This window comes from Lepus europaeus, chromosome 11, assembly GCF_033115175.1.
Source record: "Lepus europaeus isolate LE1 chromosome 11, mLepTim1.pri, whole genome shotgun sequence".
In the NCBI taxonomy this organism is placed as follows: domain Eukaryota; kingdom Metazoa; phylum Chordata; class Mammalia; order Lagomorpha; family Leporidae; genus Lepus; species Lepus europaeus.
Genome location: NC_084837.1, coordinates 53068809 through 53086652, shown reverse-complemented (window position 1 = coordinate 53086652; position 17844 = coordinate 53068809). Strand labels below are relative to the sequence as shown.

The window sequence follows — 17844 nt, the reverse complement described above, 5'->3', positions numbered from 1 at the left end:
GAGACGACCACAAACTGGGGGGCGGGGGGAAGGGCCCAGCTCAATCCAGCAGTTTTCCAAATGAGGGCCTCAGGCCACAGTGCATGAGATCCCCGTAGGCTACTCATTAAGTGTTCATTCTTGGGTCTCACCTAGAGCTACTGAGTCCCAAGCCTGGGGTACAGGCCAAGATCCTGCATCTCTTAACAAGCTCTTGACTACTTCCTGGACAGAGGGGCCCAGAGATGGGGAGTAGGGGCCAGCATAGAGGCAGACACAGGGCTCTGTGCCTCAAGACACCTGTTTATTGGGGACACGACTCTGAGACAGGGATGACAGGAATCGTACCAAAAATAGCAACGTCTACACGGCCCCGCCGGGGCTAGAAGGGTACAGTGCCCCCCACCCCCAACCCTTATACAAAAATAGACTCTCACGCCTATGGACCAGCAAAGACCGGCAGAGCGGCGCCTCACCAGGGACACGCCCTTCTCTGCCTGCCCTGGGACCCCGTTCTTTGACCCTCACCTCTGCCACGTCTAAGGCACTGTGACTCCCCTGGGCTGGATGGGTTCAGCCTGCCCACCCTCCTCCGCCCGCTGCCCCTCCACCTCTGGTCCGCCTGGGGCTGGGATATGGGTCCCACGCTGCCCCCTGCTGGCTGCTCTACCCAACTACCTCTAGCGCTCCCCCGCTCCGGCGGGGTGAGCTCACTACGCTACTCACCCCTACGAGGGCTCCCTACCGCTCTTGTCCCCCCAGCCCTGCCTCTCCGGACCTCGACAGCCCGGGGCCCTCCTCCCCCTCCAGCGGGGGGCTTGGAGGGGTCTCTCCTGAGGGCACACGGGCATAGGGTGGAGACGCGTCCGCCTGGGGCGGCCGGCGGCCGCGGGCCCGGCGGCTATGGTGCACCTGCAGGTGCAAGGCCATGAGCTCAGCGGCTCCAGTGGCAAAGGGGCAGAAGAGGCAGCGGTGGAGGGCGCCCCCTGGCCCGGCCTCGCTCCCCGGCCCCGCCCGCAGGGACAGGTCCAGGGGTTCGGCCTCACCGCCCCGCCCGTTGCGCAGGGTCCTCCCGGGGCTGGCGGGCTTCCGACGGGACCCGGGCCCGGCGCCGCTCGAAGGCCGGGGACTTGCGGCGCCCTCCACCCAGGTCGCAGGCTGCTGCGCCAGCTTGGTTCCAGATGGCGGGGCCGAACCCCGCTGGGAAGGGGGCGGCGGCTCCGGGGGTGGCCCGGGGCCTGCCCCGCTCCTCTGCTCTCGGTGGTGGCGCTGCAGGTGATACTTGAGCGAGCCCGATTGGGTGCCCGCGTAGTCACAGTGCGGACACTTGTAGGGGCGCTCACCTGGGGGGGGGAGGGGCGGGCCACGATAACTGTGTGCGCTCACTGCCTTCTCAATTTGCAGACTTCATCCCCGAAACCAGCTCGAGGCACTGCCTCTGCCCGCCCCCCACCCACCCTAAGAAGGGTGCGCAGCCCCTCCCCAAATCCTCCTGCGCTGTGCTCCCCTACCCACTTCAGGGGCTCCCAGCACTCACCTGTGTGCACTCGCAGATGCACCTTGAGGTGATGCGCGGAGCGGAAAGACTTTCCGCAGAAGGGACAATCCTTGCCGGTGGCCCCCCGGCCCCCTTCAGGCCGGGTCCCTCCAACCAACAGCCCGTTCTCCTCTGCAAGACACGCGGTGGCGCAGGGGAGCGGGGCAAGTCAGGCGGGCGCTTGGTCGCGCGCCCTGAGGCTCACCCCGCAGGCTCCCTGCCCCTCGCGCCCAGCTGGGACCAGGCTTGGGGGACCCGGAAGAGCTGGGATTGTCTCATTTGGGAGTTTAGTGCTCTCAGAGGTCGGCAAGGCTCCGGGAAGAAAAGGGAGCGGGCTGGGAGTGGGGAGGGGCCATGGTGGTCATTTTTTATCCAGCGCTTCAAGAGAGGAGGGTCCCACATACCCTGCGTGCCCGTCGGTCTCGCCTGCGTGCCTGCAGCAGGTGCGGAGTGCCCGGGCCCCTCGCCCGCACGCGGGTGCACGGAAGCCACAGGGGCCAGCGACCTGCCCCGGGCCCAGGTCTCCTCCTCGGTCTCCACCACCTCCTCCTCCTCTTCCTGCTCTTCCGCACGGTGCCGGCGAGCTCGGGCCGGGAGAGCAGAGGGCAGCGGGCGGAAGCCTCCGAAGCTGCGGCCGGCCCCAGCTTCAGCGCCTTCACCGTTGGGCCGGGCCTCGCCAGCGCGCAGGCTCAGGTAGCCCAAGAGGCTCGGGGGCTCACGGCGTTCGGCCGGGGTGGGCGCCGGGGCCAAGAGCAGTGCAGGGCCCAGCGGCTCATAGGCCAGCAGGCCCAGGTCAGGAGGCTGCGGGGCGCGGGCAGGCCCCGAGCCGGGCCCCGGGGCGCGCAGAGGGCCCAGCTTGCTGGCGTGCACCTTCATGTGGTTCTTAAGGAACCAGGGCTCCTTGAAGCAGCGGCCACACACGGGACACGCGTGGTCGAATGAGGCCTTGTGCTTGCGCATGTGGCCCTTGAGAAACCAGGACTGTGTAAAGCTCTGGCCGCACACCTGGCAGCGGAACTCGGGAGGCGCGGGCGGCTCCTCGGGAGCAGCAGGAGCAGGAGCCGGAGTGGCCTCGCGTTCGGGCTCGGGCTCTGGCTCCGGCACAGATCTGGGTTCGGGCTGGGGCGGAGGTTGAGGCTGGGGTGCAGCAGAGGTGGCCGCCAGGGGGCGCTCGGGAGCGCCGTGGGCTGTCAGGCTGTGGTGCAGCAGCTCCTCCTCGTGGCTGGAACCAAAACTGCACAGGCCACACTTCCAGGGCCTGTGCAAGATGTGCAGGTGGCGTTCCCGCTCCGCAGAGGTGCGAAACTTGCCTTTGCAGAAGGGGCAACGGAAGGCGGATGGCGACGGGCCCTGAGGCCGCGCCAGACCCTCAGCGGTAGGAGCGGCTTGCACGGCCCCTGAGCTGCGGGCTCTCCCCTGCCGGGCCTCGCGCAGCAGCGCGCGCTCCTCCAATTCCATCAGCAGGCGTGCGGCGGGGCTGCGTGGGCGCTCAGGCTGGTGCGTGCGCAGATGCGAGCGCAACAGAGCCCGCTGCGCCGCGCGGTGACCGCAGTGCGGGCACTGGAAGGCCTGGGCGCCTGGGTGCGCCCGCAGGTGCAAAGCCAGGATGGAGTTGAAGCGGAAGCGCTTTCCACACACAGGGCAAGGGAAGCGCCGTTCGCCCGCACGACTTTCAGACCAGCCCACCGCTCCCATCCCGGGCGACCCCGCGCTCACGCCTGGCCCGTTGGAGTAGCGCTGCAGATCCAGCTCGCCTTCGAAGGCTGGTGGTGACGACGGCGCTAAGTGGCCGCCTGGGGCGCGGGGACGTGAGCCCTGGAGGGAAAGATTCGTGTAAAGCACGCGTGGGAAGAATAGACACGGGGGAGGGCGGAGTGGGCTGGGGCCAGAACCGAGCGCCACGCACCTCAAAGTTAGGGGATGGGTGGGAATTGGGCCCCGGGGGGCCAGGGAGGCCACCAGGAGGGCAAGGCGGGCAGGAGAGAGGGGAGTAGCAGGTGCACCTGCAGATTCAGGCAGGGGCATCACTCACCTCCATGGACCCCCTTCACATTCTTTGGTTCTGGGGAGTGCAGGGAAGAGGAGGAAAAGCTGCTAATGAAGGCAACAGGTGCTGAGGAGCTAAAGCGAGAGAAACAGATTGGGAGGAAAAGATGAGCCCTGGTTTGCACGGTGCAGCGAGTTAGCCCCAACCCTAGCGTCTCAGCACTTGCAGATGCCCCTTCAGGCATCTGGATGCACGGGGGCGCATGGTGGGGGGACATCCATCCTCACAACTGCCCCCTGGGTTTGCCAGGCCCTCGGGGCTCTTTGATAACCCAGATTTCTTTCCCCAGTTGAGACGTTTTTAAAGGCCTGGCCCCTGGCGGTGGGGGAGGCCATCACAGGATACCTGTCCCCTCCCCTTTGGGTAGGGCTAGGCACCGGTCACGCACACGGGGTGGGCTTGCCGCGCTCGCCGGCTACCCAAATGGGACCTGGAGCGCCCAGAAACCTAACTGAGCGGAGAGCCACACGTTGCAGCTTCCACAGTCCTCCCTTCTGCCCTTACCCTGTCTTTCTGTCTTTCTCCCTCATCCTCCCTCCCTCCGCCTGGATTCCTGATCCATTCATTTCCATTCATTACAGAGACTCATTCATGCATGGGAGAGAAACACCTCCCAGCAGCCGAGAGTCTGGAGACAGACAGAGGGGGAGGGGCGTGAAGGGGGAGAGCTAGCCAGAGGGAGAAGGGAGGAAGGGGGAGTTGGGGGAGGAGTGGAAGTTAAGGGGCACTGCCAGCCTCGGGAAGGGGTTAAAACCTGCCAACACCAGAGGATTCTTCCCCTCGTTTCCAACCTGGGCGCCTGGGGTTTGCTGGGGCATTTCTGCCCCTTTGTCCAGGGCTGTTCGAAGCAGGCTTCCCTCCTCTCGGCAGGGGAGAGGCTCCCTCACACAAGAGGAGGATTACACTGGCTCGGAGCTCAAGAGGCTGGAGTGAGGGCCGGGGGGCGGGGCCGGGCCATCTGCACAGATAGGGGCTCCGCACATGCTCGGAGCAGGAAGGGGTTAAAATTCTCCAGGCAAAAATTCCCCAGGCCAGGGCTGTGCAGAGCTCTGGGCTGGGGAAGGAGGGCACTGAAGAGGAAGAGGATGGGGGTGGGGGTGGGGGTGCGGGTGCTAAGCCGCAGGCGAGGTGAGTGAGTAGCCCTAGGACTTCAGGGCAACCCCAGAAATGAAGATTCAGGGAAGCAGGCCCAGAAACTGTCCAGTCTACCTTCTTGCCTTCACGTGGTACTGTCTCTGCCCAAGGCTCCAGGGACGTGGGCCTAGCCTATTTCTCTGCCTAGCACAGATTGTGTCAGGTATAAAGAACTTCCTTGCAACAGGCATTAGGAGACTGAAACGGGTTACTGAGAGAGAAAAGGACTCAAGTCTTCCTTTGCTTAGGGACCTTTAGTAGAGGAGAACTGGGCCAGGAGTCAGCCCTGCCTCTCGGCAGAGAGAGAAGACTCCAGAGTTTGAGGCTTCTAACTTTGACACGCAGAGGGTATGGTAAAGCGCCGGGAAGGGACAGGGTGCTGTTCCGTGTGAATCTGGGTTATGGGAGTATGATTAACAGGGGATTAAGAAAGTGTCCTTACCCAAAGGCACTAGATGACCTCTACCACCTCTTAATATGTGTAATTCTGGAGCTCCAAATTAGGGCACCTGCCCTCGTCCCCTGCATCCTCCAAATGAGCCCCTCTCCTGGACCAAGGGCCTGGCAGGACCCACTGGACCAGCCCCTCTCCTGGGACCAAGGGCCTGGCCGGACCCACTGGACCAGCTCACTGACGGTGAGTGAGACTAGGACTGAGGGGTACAAGGCTACCGTGGGCTGAGTCCGACCACTAATAGCCCTACAACCTGGAGTAAATCATTTAACCTCCTAGATCACTCTTCTGTGAAACAAAGCGGGTTGGGCCAGTCTATACGGACAGTTCCCTTCGAGCTGGAAAGTTCTGTGGTTCTAAGTCACAGGACTCCTCGGGACCTAGAGAGACATTAAAACAAATGGCCATCCCCTTCAGTACCATGGAGAGTGCAGTGGGCTACCAAACAAGCCACTTTGGCCACCTCAGTACCACAGATAGAGTGATGAAGTCCTAGAGGGACCATGTTTGCCATTTTAGCACCACAAACATTGGGGGAAGAAAAAAAAAGGCTAGAGGATTTCTTCTTTTTCTCTGTTCTTTTTAAATTCCTATCTGAGAACCATAAGGGAAAAAAAATTCAGTAGTACCAGAGGGATTATTTTGGCCTTTTGAATGTCACTGAAAATAGACAGAGGTAATAGAAAATAGATGTAACTGGAAGAATTTTAATTAGCTATAAGGAGTGTCCTGACAGCGACAGTTTGTACATCCTGGAATGAGTTACTGAGGCGGCGTATGTGGGTCCATCACATTCTGTTGCTCTCCTGGGGATTCCCGGAACATCCTGGTGTACAGCCAATCTGCTGTATTCAGAGGAAGCAGATGGCCGTGGGGAGGGGGAGGCTGGGAATACTGCATGGTCATAGCTGACTAACCTATGGGCACATACTCAGATTCTAGGACGATTCCAGGGCCCTGAAAACCGCCTGGAAGAGAGCAAGCAAAACACCTCGTATCGGAGGCCAGACGAGCAGGAACGGGGCGCAGCTTCCTCCGTCAAAACACAACCACCGAAAACCTCGCTCTGCAGAGTAGTTTCTGGGATGGAAATACAGTGCTACAGAGAAGGCCGGAGCTGGGGCTGTACTCCCTAGCAGGGAGCTTCCCCAGAAGATAGCTCAAAACCAACCTCCTTAAGAGCCCCTGCCAAGCCCAGCCAGGAGTCCTGCATCACCTCCATGGCAGAGCAGGTGCCAGGTACCTGCGCCCGTGGGCTTTTCTCAGTAGAGGGCAGGTGCTCACAGGGACGGGATTCTGGGAGCCGGCATGATCGTGTGTGCACTGCCTGTGGACACCACTCTCAGCTTTCTATTGTCAGGCCTTAAACACCATCCACGAGACTTGGCCAGACAGTAGCACTGACCTACTTTCCACCCCCACTGGGAATCAGGGGTTATCTTGCCCTTATTTGGATTCTATAGGGCTGCAGGGCCAGGGATAGGGAGCAGAAATCTTTCCAAAGCAACAGGCCAAGGACTGTCCCATGCTAGGACCACTGATGGGGAGGCGCATGTGCACCATGTACCCTTACTGTGCAGGCAATGATGCAATAGCTGGGAAAAAAGACACAGAAACAAGGACAGGTACACACAAGCATCTCCAAAACAGAGGACCACAAAGACTGTCCCTCACGGCTTTGAGGGTCACAGCCGTGAGGGACAAAGGTTCAGGAGCCCTGGGTTCTAACTGTACCTGGGCCTCTGTCCGTGGCCATTTCTACGGACTTGGCGTTTTCCCCTCTGCTGAGAATCCTACACACCTCCTGAGTCTGGCAACAATTATGATTACCCCTGAACTAGACGGGGTTAAAAGGAAAGGCATCATCTTCGGTGGTCCCCAGTGGGGACCACCTTGACCACACAGAGCCGCCAGCAGCTCACTTTTATGGTTTCCTGTCCAAGGCACTCCGGACCTCGCTATCCAGACAGCTAAACCCACCCCACTATGCAGCTTGCCCACATTTGAGAGTAAGTTCCCGGTAAAGCCTTCTCCCCTCCATCCTTACAGCCTGAAGCTGGGGGCGGAGACCCCCAGCCATGGGCCCCAAGTGCACAGCAGGAGGCAGGAGGAAGGTACACCTGCTACCAACCCCACAGTGGTGAATCTCACCCCAGAGGCATGTCCTGACTCGACCCCGCCTCCGAAAGTTCTGGGAGGACCTGGGTTTGGGGGAGGGGGCACGCAGACGGTCCTAAGCCCCCAGAACTGGCGCTGACCTTATAAAAAAGTCCAGTCATGGCACCCACAGAAGCCTCGCTCTTCAGAAGGAGGGCGGGGGAGGCAGAGGGAGGGCAGGAAGGCCCATGGGAACACCCCCCCACAAGAGAAATCGGTTGGCAAGTAGGATAGGACCTGTGATCCCCCGCGAGAGGTCCTCCCGGCAGCACCCCAGACCCCTCCCAGGGCAGATAAGCTGCACGGAAGATGGGGGACAGGGTTGGGAGATAGGGAAGCCTGGGCTCCTCTCCCCGGGCTGGGAGAACAAAAGCTGAGTTACAGCCGCCTCCGCTGCTGCCGCGGGCCGAGCTCTTTGTGACACTTTGTTTGGGACGCAGAGAGGGAAGCACCCCCCATCCTCTCCCCTCCCCCCGCCCCCCCACTCCCGGAGAGTTTGGGTTCCTTCCCCCTCCCCCACCAGCCCTACCTGGGCCGGGGGGCGCTCATCCGCTCAGCTAGGCTGCTCGGCCGCCCCGCGCCCCCAGGCCCCCTCGCGCCCTGCCTTCGGGCCCCTACAAAGACGCCACCCCCACCGCCAGGCCCCCCCCACGCTGGCCCTTCCCCCTTGGTGTCCGCTCCCCCGGGCCCCCCACCTGGCCCCCCCTTCGCCAGGGCCCCCCCTAGCTCTCAGGGCTTCCGAGGCCGCCACCCCCACCCCGCCCCCCAGGAGCTCTGGGCGAAGTTTGCTTGGGGCCGAGCCGGCGCCCCTCCCCCGCCCCCGCCCCCTGCACCTGCTCCGAGCCGGGCGCGCGGAGCGGCCCCCCCCCCGCTCCGGGAGGGGGGAGGGGGCTGGGGGCGGGGGCCGGGTGGCGGGCGAGGGGGGGGGAGCCGGGAGTGGGGGGAGCGGCTACTCACGAGCCCCGGGCGGGCGGCGGCGGAGCGGGCGGCGGCGGCGGCGGCGGGCGGCGGGCCGGCGGCGCGGGCGTCAGCGTTACGTGGGGCCGGGGGAGATGCGCCGGGCCCCGGCCCCCCCGCCCCCGGCCCGGCCCCCGCCCCCTCCCCGGTCCCCCGCCCCCGGCCCTGGCCCGCATTGTGTGCGGCGGGAGGCGGCCCGGCCATTAGCATGCGGGGGGCGGCGCGGCAGGGCTGGGAGCCGCGCGGGAGCAGGGCTCTGGCTCTGGGGACAGGGAGCTGGGGACCCCGGGAGCCGCGAGCGGCGGCCGCCAGGGGCGGGGTGCGGGCCTTGCGGAGGCTGGGGGGCGCTGTCGGAGGGAGGGAGGGCGGGAAGGAGCGGGGGTGGGGCGCACGGGCGATTCCAACAGGAGACTGGAAGAGATTTTGAAAGGTCATCTCGTCCTTCCCCCAGCCTCCAAGCAGGGCTGCCCCTCCCACCCTGAACCCGGACATACCAGGGAAGGAGTTGGCTCTGCCGCTGTCTGCCCCAACATGCACAGACTCGGGAAGTTCTTCCTGGGGTTTTATCTCAGAGCCTCTCCCTTACAATTTCTGTCTCTCTTTTTGGGGAGGAGGAGGGGCGATGATAGAGATAGTTAATGTCTGCCGTATAAGAAACATGATTAAAGTTACTGTTCGGTCCTTTCTGTTCTTGATAAACAATTCCAGCTTCTTTCTCTCGAATGCCGTTTCCCATTCCTTAAAGTCTTTTTAGTGGCTCTTCAATTCAACAAATATTGACTGAGTGCTTACTAAGTACCAGGCCCTTGCTCAGCGCTGTGGGGGATGCACAGATGAGGGGGAGGGGTGCCCTCCCTCCAGGAGACTGTGGTCTAGACAGGGGCTACAAAGCTGCTTGTGAGCTCCACGGGAACTGAACGCGTGGTCGCCTACTTAATGGTATGTAATCCTTGCAACAATCCTGCAATATAATTAGCCCCCACTTACAGATAAGGAAAAACGAGGCTCGGGGAGTCTCCTTCCCCCACTGGCCTGCAGACTCAACATCTCACATGGCCATCAAATAAAGTTACCACACGTGGGGATTGAGGAGAGAGGACCAGAGGCACACGGTTCTCCGGATCCTTGGAAAATGTGAATCCCACTCCCCAGGAAAGGAAAGGGTGGATGCAGCGCTCCCGGAATGTTAGACCTGCACGCTGAGGGGCTGAGTGGTTTACCAAGAAGGCCGCTTGCTTCCCAGGACCCCCACCCCTGTCTGCTGCTACTGATCCTTAGGGATCTTCTCAGTCTTCTATCAATAATAATAAATAATAATGATGATAATAGCTGCTAACATTTATTGAGCTTTGCTGGGCCAAGCTGATTCATATGCATTTTCTCTTTTAATGCCCAAGGCAACCCCTTGAGATTGGTATTATTAACTTCCCTCTATAGATAAGGAAACAGAGAGATTAAACAACCTGCTCAAGGTCACCCAGGTAGATGGGGAGTTTGAACAGTTCTGCACCAAGATAGGCCTCTTCCACCTCTGAGCGCTAGACCTGTGGGCCCAGCTGGTTCTGCTTCTAACTGTAGAGGTGAGTGTCTCCAGTTTAGTTTCTGAATAAGCCAGGTGGTATGTGGGCAGCGGGCACATCAGTGTGACCTCATCAGCAACACCAATGGTTATTAAGCACCCACCGTGAATCAAAAACTCATCACAGTCCCATTCTTAACCCCATTTTATCAGTGAACAAATCGGGGTTCAAGCAGGTAAAACAACGTATCCAAGGTCACACAGCTGGAAAATGGCGGAGCTGATAGCTCAGCTCTGTCTGCCTACAAGGCATCTTCTGTTCCAAACACAGTGTTGCAATAGTGTTTTGCATAGTACTTGAGACTCAATTTGGGATTCCTGGCATCCCGCATGCCTAGTTTCCAGTCCTGAGTCTCAGCTCCACTTCGGATCCAAATTCCTGCTAATGTGAGCCCTGGGAAGCAGCAGGTGATGGTTGCAATGCTACTTGCAATCCTAGCATCCATGTGAGAGATCAGGAACTCATTCCTGGCTCCTGGCTTTGGCTTGGCCCAGCCATGGCTGTTGCAAAAATTTGGGGAGATAACCAGCAGATGGATGATCTCTGTTTATCTCTGTCTTTCTGATTTTCAAGTAAAATAAGTAAATTTTTAAATATTGTGGTAGTAATATCTTTCCCAAGATTGACCTTTTGGGGGATCATCTTCTCCATACATCTAGCTTAAGCTTATCAGAGTCAAGAAAAAAAAAAAAAATTCCCACTACAGAGCTCCTCTCCATCTTCTTAGTCAGTGTCCAGCTCAGAGTAAACCTTTCAAGAAAGGAGGGAGAGGAAAAGCTCTCCATAAAGTGAGAGGCAGGAAAGCCAGGAGAATCAAAACTTAACCTGGCCTGGGGACAAAGCTGCAAGTAATGACAAGGGACCATTCCAGACGGTAATCTGGATCTTGCTAGGGGAAGAGCAAGTAATTTGAGGAGGAAGCCAAAGAAAGGAGAGAGATCAGGCAGAAATGAGGGGCACATTCAGGGCCAGAGTGATGGCGACGTGGGGATGAGGTGAGGGGATCCAGAAGAGCACTCGAGGTTGGGCAGCTGTAGGGGCCACAGGAAGTGGGAACAGAGCCAGGCAGCACCGCGTGTCTTGTGGAAGGAACAAGGCTGGTGTCTACCCAGGGCCACTTCCTGGATCCGTAGGTCCTCGTAGGGACCTTTGCCCCACCACGTCCCAGTCCTGACAGCCGTTCTCTACCAGGACAAGTTTGCCATCTTCTCTGAACTACCAAGCCCCTCAAGCACACCAGGACCCAGGGTGTCCCACCCTTCTGAAGTAGCTGCTTCAGACCAGGTAGGTGTGAGGCCCAGAGCCTCAACCCCCTGGACACTGGGGGTGGGCAGAGGGGGAGTGGAAAGAGATGTTGTTCTCTGTCCTGGCTCCTGCTGGACAGAGGCTCCATAATGTTTTCCCCAGCCTAGGAAGCACCCAGCTGTTGTGGCCCACAATGGAGGATGCAGGTGGTCAGCGCCAGCAGGAGCGACCCAGCCTTCGTCTGGAAAAGCTGCAGCACTGGGCAAGACATAGGCACAGTGGGCACCTCTTGGTGCTGGCGGTGAGGCAGGCTGTCCTACCCTCTCAGCATGTCCACTTATATCCAATCCATTTCCATGCATATTTAGCAAGGACCTACCATGTGCCAGAAACTGCTCTGTGTGGGAGGAGGGTGGAGACAAGACCCCGAAGCTCCAAGTAGCTTCTCTCATGTGCATGTGTGTGTGTGTGTGGGGGGGGGGGGGTGCATACAGAAAAGGAAGCAAACTCTCATGCGAGGCAGCAAGGATGAAGTGATCACTTCCCTCTCTGCCCTTGCTGGAACACTGTCCTCCGCCGTCAATCATTAGTGATCTCTGGAAGAGGCAGGGCTTGTGAGGAGGGAGAGGAATTCCTGACAGTGCTCCCTCAACCACCCTGTGTTGGCCCCCAGGTCAGCCAGCTATGGCTGGCCATAGCTGTGGTGCCCTTGGCTGTCTCAGTCGCCTGCCTGAACTCTGCTTGTCACATGACCACAGCACTGCCACTCGGGCCTGGAGTCTCAGTAAGACCCACCACAAGGGAGGGTGGAAGGGAAGAAGATCGTGGGGCCGCACCCTAATGAGATCAGAGGTACACACTTGCCCGTCTCACCATTCAGGGTCTTCTCACTGGGGCTGTCACCCTTGAGCTTCGAAGAGCACCCCGCCTCTGGAAGGTGAGAGAACACTGCACTCCTGTCCACCCCCCACACACACACACAGAACCCGCTCCATACAGGAAGTACACGGTCCTCTAAGAGATGACTAATCCTTTCATCTGTCTGTCACTGGCCTAAAAGACTAATGAGGGAGCACAAGAAAGGTACAGGATGATGACCCTAGTTGGAGGTGGAGAAGCAGGATTTGGGTTTTATTTTCAGCAAGGCTGCAGGTGGGACTTAATGTTGGAATGAGCCCCCCCAGGCTGGCCAAGGCTGAGCTGAGTGTCCGGCAGGTGCGCACCATGATGATATTCAACACTTTCAACCTCATCTTGGGCTTCATTGTGGTGGTGGTCGAGGTGTTGAAGACAGCCTTGGGGCCTGCCCCACCTGCCCCCTCCCAGGTACAAGTGCATGATGGGGAAGGTGGGAGAAGGAGGGAGCAAAAAGAGATGGAGGGCAGAAAGGGCAGAGCAAAGAGGTGCTGGGTCCCTGCAGCATCCTCCGCCCCATCTCCCCGCAGCTGGCTGGCTTGCTCGTGGTGGAGCTCAGCGCTGAGGCATTCACCCTAGGGGGAGTGCTGGCCTCGGCATATGCCCTCTTCCTGCTGAGCCAGAGGAAGCCAGGCTGCTGCAGGAGCCGGAGTCTGCGCTACGAGGAGCTGCACGAGGTACTGGGCGCTGGGAGGACAGGACAGTCAGCTGCCAGCCAGTATTTTCAGTCTACCCTGATCCACGATGCTTAAGGAAAAACAACGGGTCAAGAGGAAGTGAAAAGAATCCTATTCTTGGCTGGCGCCGCGGCTCACTAGGCTAATCCCCGCCTTGCGGCACCGGCACACCGGGTTCTAGTCCCGGTCAGGGCACCGATCCTGTCCGGGTTGCCCCTCTTCCAGGCCAGCTCTCTGCTGTGGCCAGGGAGTGCAGTGGAGGATGGCCCAAGTGCTTGGGCTCTGCACCCCATGGGAGATCAGGATAAGCACCTGGCTCCTGCCACCGGATCAGCGCGGTGCGACGGCCGCAGCGCGCCTACCGCGGCGGCCATTGGAGGGTGAACCAACGGCAAAAGGAAGACCTTTCTCTCTGTCCACTCTGCCTGTCAAAAAAAAAAAAAAAAAAAAAAAAGAATCCTATTCTTAAAACTGATTGGCTTTCTGGTGTTGGCCATTTCTCCTGTAATGGTGGCTAAGAGGGAATTGGGTATCTTAATGGTTGGGGCTAGAAGGGTGGGAGAGCATTAGGAAGCTGCCCAAGTACGGTACTGGAAGAGCAAGCTCAGGGTGGCGGAAATGGGTTAGAACGAAGCTGCTTCTGGGGCTTCTCCTTTCTCACTCCTACAGTCTGCTTCTTTGGATCTCAGGGCCTCTCCGAGTTGGAGGACGTTCCTAGTTTGGACAACGGTTCCACAGGGCCCAGCGCAGGAACCAGAACAAGCGAGTGAGCCGGACAAGCGGAAGCAGACAGGTGTGTCTCCCCAACCCGAGGAGGCTCTCCAGACGCTCCAGTGTCCCACCCCAGCAAATTCAGAAGCTAGCCGGCCTCCCTCGACACTGGCATGAAGTCCCGGGCGGTGCCTTCGACTCTCACTCAAAGCAAGCCTCCCCTTTTCCCCCTGCCTCGCTAGAAGACACACCTGGACCACAGCCCTCCCTGGTCTCGCCACCCTGAAAGCTGCGTCCAGCCTTCCCCTCTGCCCGCCCATACACCTTCACAACTGCCTCATCTCGCTGTGCTCTTCTGTCCAGCTCTCACAGTCCCCTGCACTCCAAGCACCAGTTCTCGCACACGCCAACTCTTGAATCCAATTCAGGGAGCTGCCTTCCAGCCTTCCATCCAGTTGCTGTCTACTCGCTGGAGACTACACATCCCAGCATGCCCCGCTGCCCTGCGGCCTGCTGGGAAATGAAGAGCCTGCCCTCCGCCGCTGGGGCGCTGTGCATCTGCTGAGTGACGCGAGGCGCTCAAGTCGAGGCCTAGCCGAGAGTTGTCTCGGACGCGACCACTGGCCCTGCGTGCGGGGTGGAGCCGGGCGGGCCGTCCTGCTCCGGGACGCCGCTACCCTAGCCAGGGCAACTGAGAGCAGACTCTGGGTCCATATCCCTCCCACAGACTGCATCGGAGCCGGTGAGGGCTGGGGGCTGGCGCTTGGCAAAGCTGGGGTTCCCCAGATGCTGTCGCCGCGCCCCCACGAACGGGTGCCCAGGTCCAAAGTCCTGAGACTTGGAGCGCGCGCGAGAAGGGGGTTGGAGATTGATGAGTCAGAAGCGCGCGGCCTTTCTCTCGCCCCACGTCCCCGGGGCCTGAGCGCCCGAGGCCAGACTCGCTAGGCAGGCTGGTGGACCCGGCAGGCAAAGAGGGACGCGGCAGTCCGACCTACAGCTTTCCCGCCTCTTGCGAGCACGCCGGTGCACCAAGCCCGCGTTGCCGCCACCCTTTCTTTCCAAGGCGGGAGCGGGACTGCGCAGGCTCGGCCTCTTGGCCGCCCCGCTGACCTTTGATCCCGGCCGCGGTCGGGTTGCTGGATCTCTGGTTGAGCTAAGCCCCGCCGTTTACGGCTTTTGCAAGTGTGCGAAGATGGCAAGCTCGGTGGGCTTGGGAAAAGCCCGGGAAGACTTAGGAGTCCCAGTAGCACTAGCCGGGCAGCTCACTAGCCGCTAGAAACTAGAAGGTAACCAGAGCTGGAGGACTAAGAGAACTCACCCCAAATTCACACAGAGCCCGGGATGAGTATTCGCCTCACACTCATTTTTGATCCCACTTGAGCAGGCTTCAGTCCCTAGAGAATGCTGCTTCTCCCGGCTCAGCCAAGCCCAAGCAGCAGTGAGGGTAGAGCGCAGCCTGGCTGCCCTGCCTTGATACTGCAGTGGCGCCAGCTGCAGCTTCTTTTTGTTTGTGACACCTTGGGAGGAGTAATAGTCGCCCTATGACAAGGTTAGGTGTGAGGACTGGTGGGTGGGGACAGTTTGGGGATCAGGCTCTGGAATGGAGGAAACCGGAGACGGGCCTCCCCCTTTCCCCTGTAACTGCCGCCTAATGGAGAGCTCCTGGCTGAGGGGCTCTCAGAAAGAAATCTTCCTGGAAGTCAAAAACTGATGGTGGACGGGGAAGCTGCGGGACGGGGAGTGGGGGTGGAGTCAGCAGTTTTCCTTATCTCCCAGCTTTTCAGGATGTGATCAGAAGTCTAAATTTTGTATTCTAGTTCTTTGAGAAGCTCAAAGGTCATGCAGATGAACCTTGTCTCAGATTACCCTAGGTGATGCCTGCCATGGTAACAATGCTAAAACCTCAGTGGCTTAAGACCACAAAGGTCTGTTTCTCACACTGTCTGTTCAAAGTAGACTCAGGTACCCAAGCTGATGGAGGGCCGCCATTTTGAGTTCCTATCACATCACCATGAAGCTCAGGGTTACACCCCCCCCACCCCCCCACTGTGAAGGACCGCATGAAGAATTGTTCTTAGGTTCTTAAGCGTTTCTCCCCTAAGGGACACATGTCACTTTTACTCACAGTTCACTGGCCAAAGCAAGTCAAATAGCCACACTCAACTTCAAAGAAATAAGGGCAATTTTGGTATGTGTAGAGAGAGGGGAGAAGCAGAAATGTATTAAATGAAAAAGGATTCATCATTCGTGGTCTATCTTGAGCACCATATCAGTTGGAATGCTTCTGTTTGAGTTTTTAGGCCTATATCTAGTTCTTTGGTTCCGTGATCTCCCAAGTGAAGTTCATAATAGAAATTTTCCTCAAAAAATCATTGGACAGGGAGGTAAAGAAATCTAGATTCTGATTCTGTTGCTTGGGCAAGTCAGGTGTCTGAACTACATTTTTTTCACATGGAGGTTGAAACCATAAATTTTATCCTTTATCTCACAGGAGTATCAAGACTAAAATAAAAATCACATATGGAAAAAGTACTTTCAACCCATAAGGCACTTCAGGGTTTGAAAATAAATTGCCTATAGAGATAGGGAGTGGTTTATATGAGAGAAGCAGAGGTATGCAGTAATAGGGAGCAATGGGAACTGTGGCAAACTACAGAGCACACATTCAATGATGGTATTTTAAAAAGTTGGGGGAAAAATTATTTTGTAAGATTTATTTTTATTTATTTGAAAGAATTGCACAGAGAGAGAAGGAGAAGCAGAGAGAAAGGTCTTCCATCCACTGGTTCACTTCCCAGATGGCCTCAATAGCCGGAGCTGCGCCAATCCAAAGCCAGGAGCCAGGAGCTTCTTCCAGGTCTCCCACTTGGGTGCAGGGGTCCAAGCACTTGGGCCATCTTCTACTGCTTTCCCAGGCCATAGAAGAGAGCTGGATCGGAAGTGGAGCAGCCAGGACTTGAACCGGCACCCATATGGGATGCCAGCACTGCAGGTGGCAGCTTTATCTGCTACACCACAGCGCCAGCCCCTGTGGGAAAATTAAAAGGTGTTTTCTATGAATTTTTTTGAAGACTCATTGTATTTAAAGACTTTATCTGTACATAATTTTACCCAATTATTGCTTTGTAAGGCTGTGGACCTGGAAGTGCCAAACCCCTATTTTCCTATAGAAACCAGAAAGTCTGACTTTTAAAATGTAAATCTTTTACAAGTGTTGATAACTATTTTTTTTTAATCAAGGGCCAGAATTGGTGTAAAGTCCTTCAGTTCCTGGTCTTTGCATTACACATACAGTAGGAACTCAGGATTTGTATGTAAATATGGTTCATGTTGACTTTATAAAGTAGAGTCTTAGATTAAACATTAAGTTCTTAAAACTTTTTTTTATTCTAATGGGGCATTGATTGTCAGGGAGGGGTCATTTTGTCCCTTCACTCCCAACACCCACACCACCCTGAAGAATATTTTGCAATGTCTAGAGACATTTTTGGCAGTCACCACTGGGGGAGAGGATGAGAGAATATGTAACAGAAGGAACATTAGATGAGAAGTCAAAAGAATTGGTATTGAGACCCAGTGCTGCCAATGCCACTTTCCTGTGCATTGTGCTCGGCCAGCTGCAAGCCGAGGCAGACTTGTCCTGGGTTCTCCGTTATTCCTCCTTCCACACGACCTGTTCCCAGAGTCCTTGGCTGCCCCCTCACAGCCTCTGCTTGGGTGCAGTGCTTCCCAGCAGTCTGTTCTCCAGCCTGGCAGCTGCTGTGGAAGTCACTCATTTGATGTGAACTGGAACTTCACAGATAGAAGGGACTGTGACAAGGTTCCTGCTGATGTCAGTCCTTAAAGGCCCTGACTCCTATCTTTAAGCGTTGAAGAAATATCCAGTTCATTGCCTGTGGCTGAATTCTGTGGTGATTGGGAAATTCTCCAGGCTGATGAATTTTAACCCCAGTTCTTTGAAATGCAGCCCTTTACCTTGACTTAGAATGCATGGTTATGGACAACTGACGATATTGCCCAAATGAATTCTCTTCCGTTTCTGGATCTGCTCTTTTTGCAAGATGGCTCAGGTTTTGTGTCCCAGGCTATGTCCTCTGCTGCCATCTCGTGGCCTTTTGGCTGTCCAGCTCAAGATCTCACAAAGCACTTCCCCCAAAGTAATGGCGTTTGGCAGTGGCATAGTCGGGGAAAGAATCCTCTCTCCACCCTGTTGGAGGCACCCCAAGTCCCTCCCCTGCAGTGGGCCCACCCAGGGCAGTAGCACAGCGGCCTGGCAGACGACCTGGGCCCCAGGATGAGCAAGTTGCAGAGCCAATCCCAATAATTCTCATCCCCTAAGGCCTCTGTCTGTTATGCAATCCTGGCCGGGAGCCACCAAAATCAGTGAACTCAGCTGCCCAGGAGTAATTGGAGCTGACCTCGCCTGCTTGGCCCAGCGAATGCTCTGCAGC

The 17844-nt window shown here is 57.8% G+C and overlaps 2 protein-coding genes across 7 annotated transcripts; one reads left to right on the top strand and one right to left on the bottom strand.

Moving 5' to 3' along the window:
• Positions 1-262: 262 nt before the first annotated feature.
• Positions 263-14881, bottom strand: ZNF219 (zinc finger protein 219). 6 transcript variants are annotated; one of them, XM_062205497.1, is made up of 5 exons: positions 14712-14881; positions 3549-3637; positions 1921-3331; positions 1517-1648; positions 263-1322 (listed from the first exon to the last, which is right to left on the bottom strand). In XM_062205497.1, the coding sequence occupies exons 2-5, from the start codon at positions 3552-3554 to the stop codon at positions 721-723; spliced, it is 2151 nt and encodes a 716-aa protein (XP_062061481.1). In that variant the 5' UTR covers positions 3555-3637; positions 14712-14881; the 3' UTR covers positions 263-720. The 6 variants fall into 6 exon arrangements, with proteins under 6 accessions (XP_062061481.1, XP_062061485.1, XP_062061486.1 ...); XM_062205501.1 differs by lacking the exon at positions 14712-14881 and adding an exon at positions 8266-8318; XM_062205502.1 differs by lacking the exon at positions 14712-14881 and adding an exon at positions 7410-7734.
• Positions 8808-13869, top strand: TMEM253 (transmembrane protein 253). Its single transcript, XM_062205504.1, has 9 exons — positions 8808-9204; positions 9703-9845; positions 11037-11129; positions 11253-11391; positions 11764-11874; positions 11971-12027; positions 12306-12416; positions 12536-12682; positions 13372-13869. Exons 4-9 carry the CDS (start codon positions 11284-11286, stop codon positions 13450-13452), a joined length of 615 nt encoding a protein of 204 aa, XP_062061488.1. The 5' UTR covers positions 8808-9204; positions 9703-9845; positions 11037-11129; positions 11253-11283; the 3' UTR covers positions 13453-13869.
• Positions 14882-17844: the final 2963 nt, after the last annotated feature.

Bases quoted from the DNA above. Each gene is read 5' to 3' on its own strand.
- TMEM253 (XM_062205504.1), top strand. From the start codon at position 11,284: ATGGAGGATGCAGGTGGTCAGCGCCAGCAGGAGCGACCCAGCCTTCGT. The intron at 12,417-12,535 runs GTACAAGTGCAT...ATCTCCCCGCAG, and splicing joins CCCCACCTGCCCCCTCCCAG to CTGGCTGGCTTGCTCGTGGT. The intron at 12,683-13,371 runs GTACTGGGCGCT...TTTGGATCTCAG, and splicing joins GCTACGAGGAGCTGCACGAG to GGCCTCTCCGAGTTGGAGGA.
- ZNF219 (XM_062205497.1), bottom strand. The intron at 1,649-1,920 runs GTATGTGGGACC...CGTGTCTTGCAG, and splicing joins GAGACCGACGGGCACGCAGG to AGGAGAACGGGCTGTTGGTT. The intron at 1,323-1,516 runs GTGAGTGCTGGG...TCCCCCCCCCAG, and splicing joins GCATCTGCGAGTGCACACAG to GTGAGCGCCCCTACAAGTGT.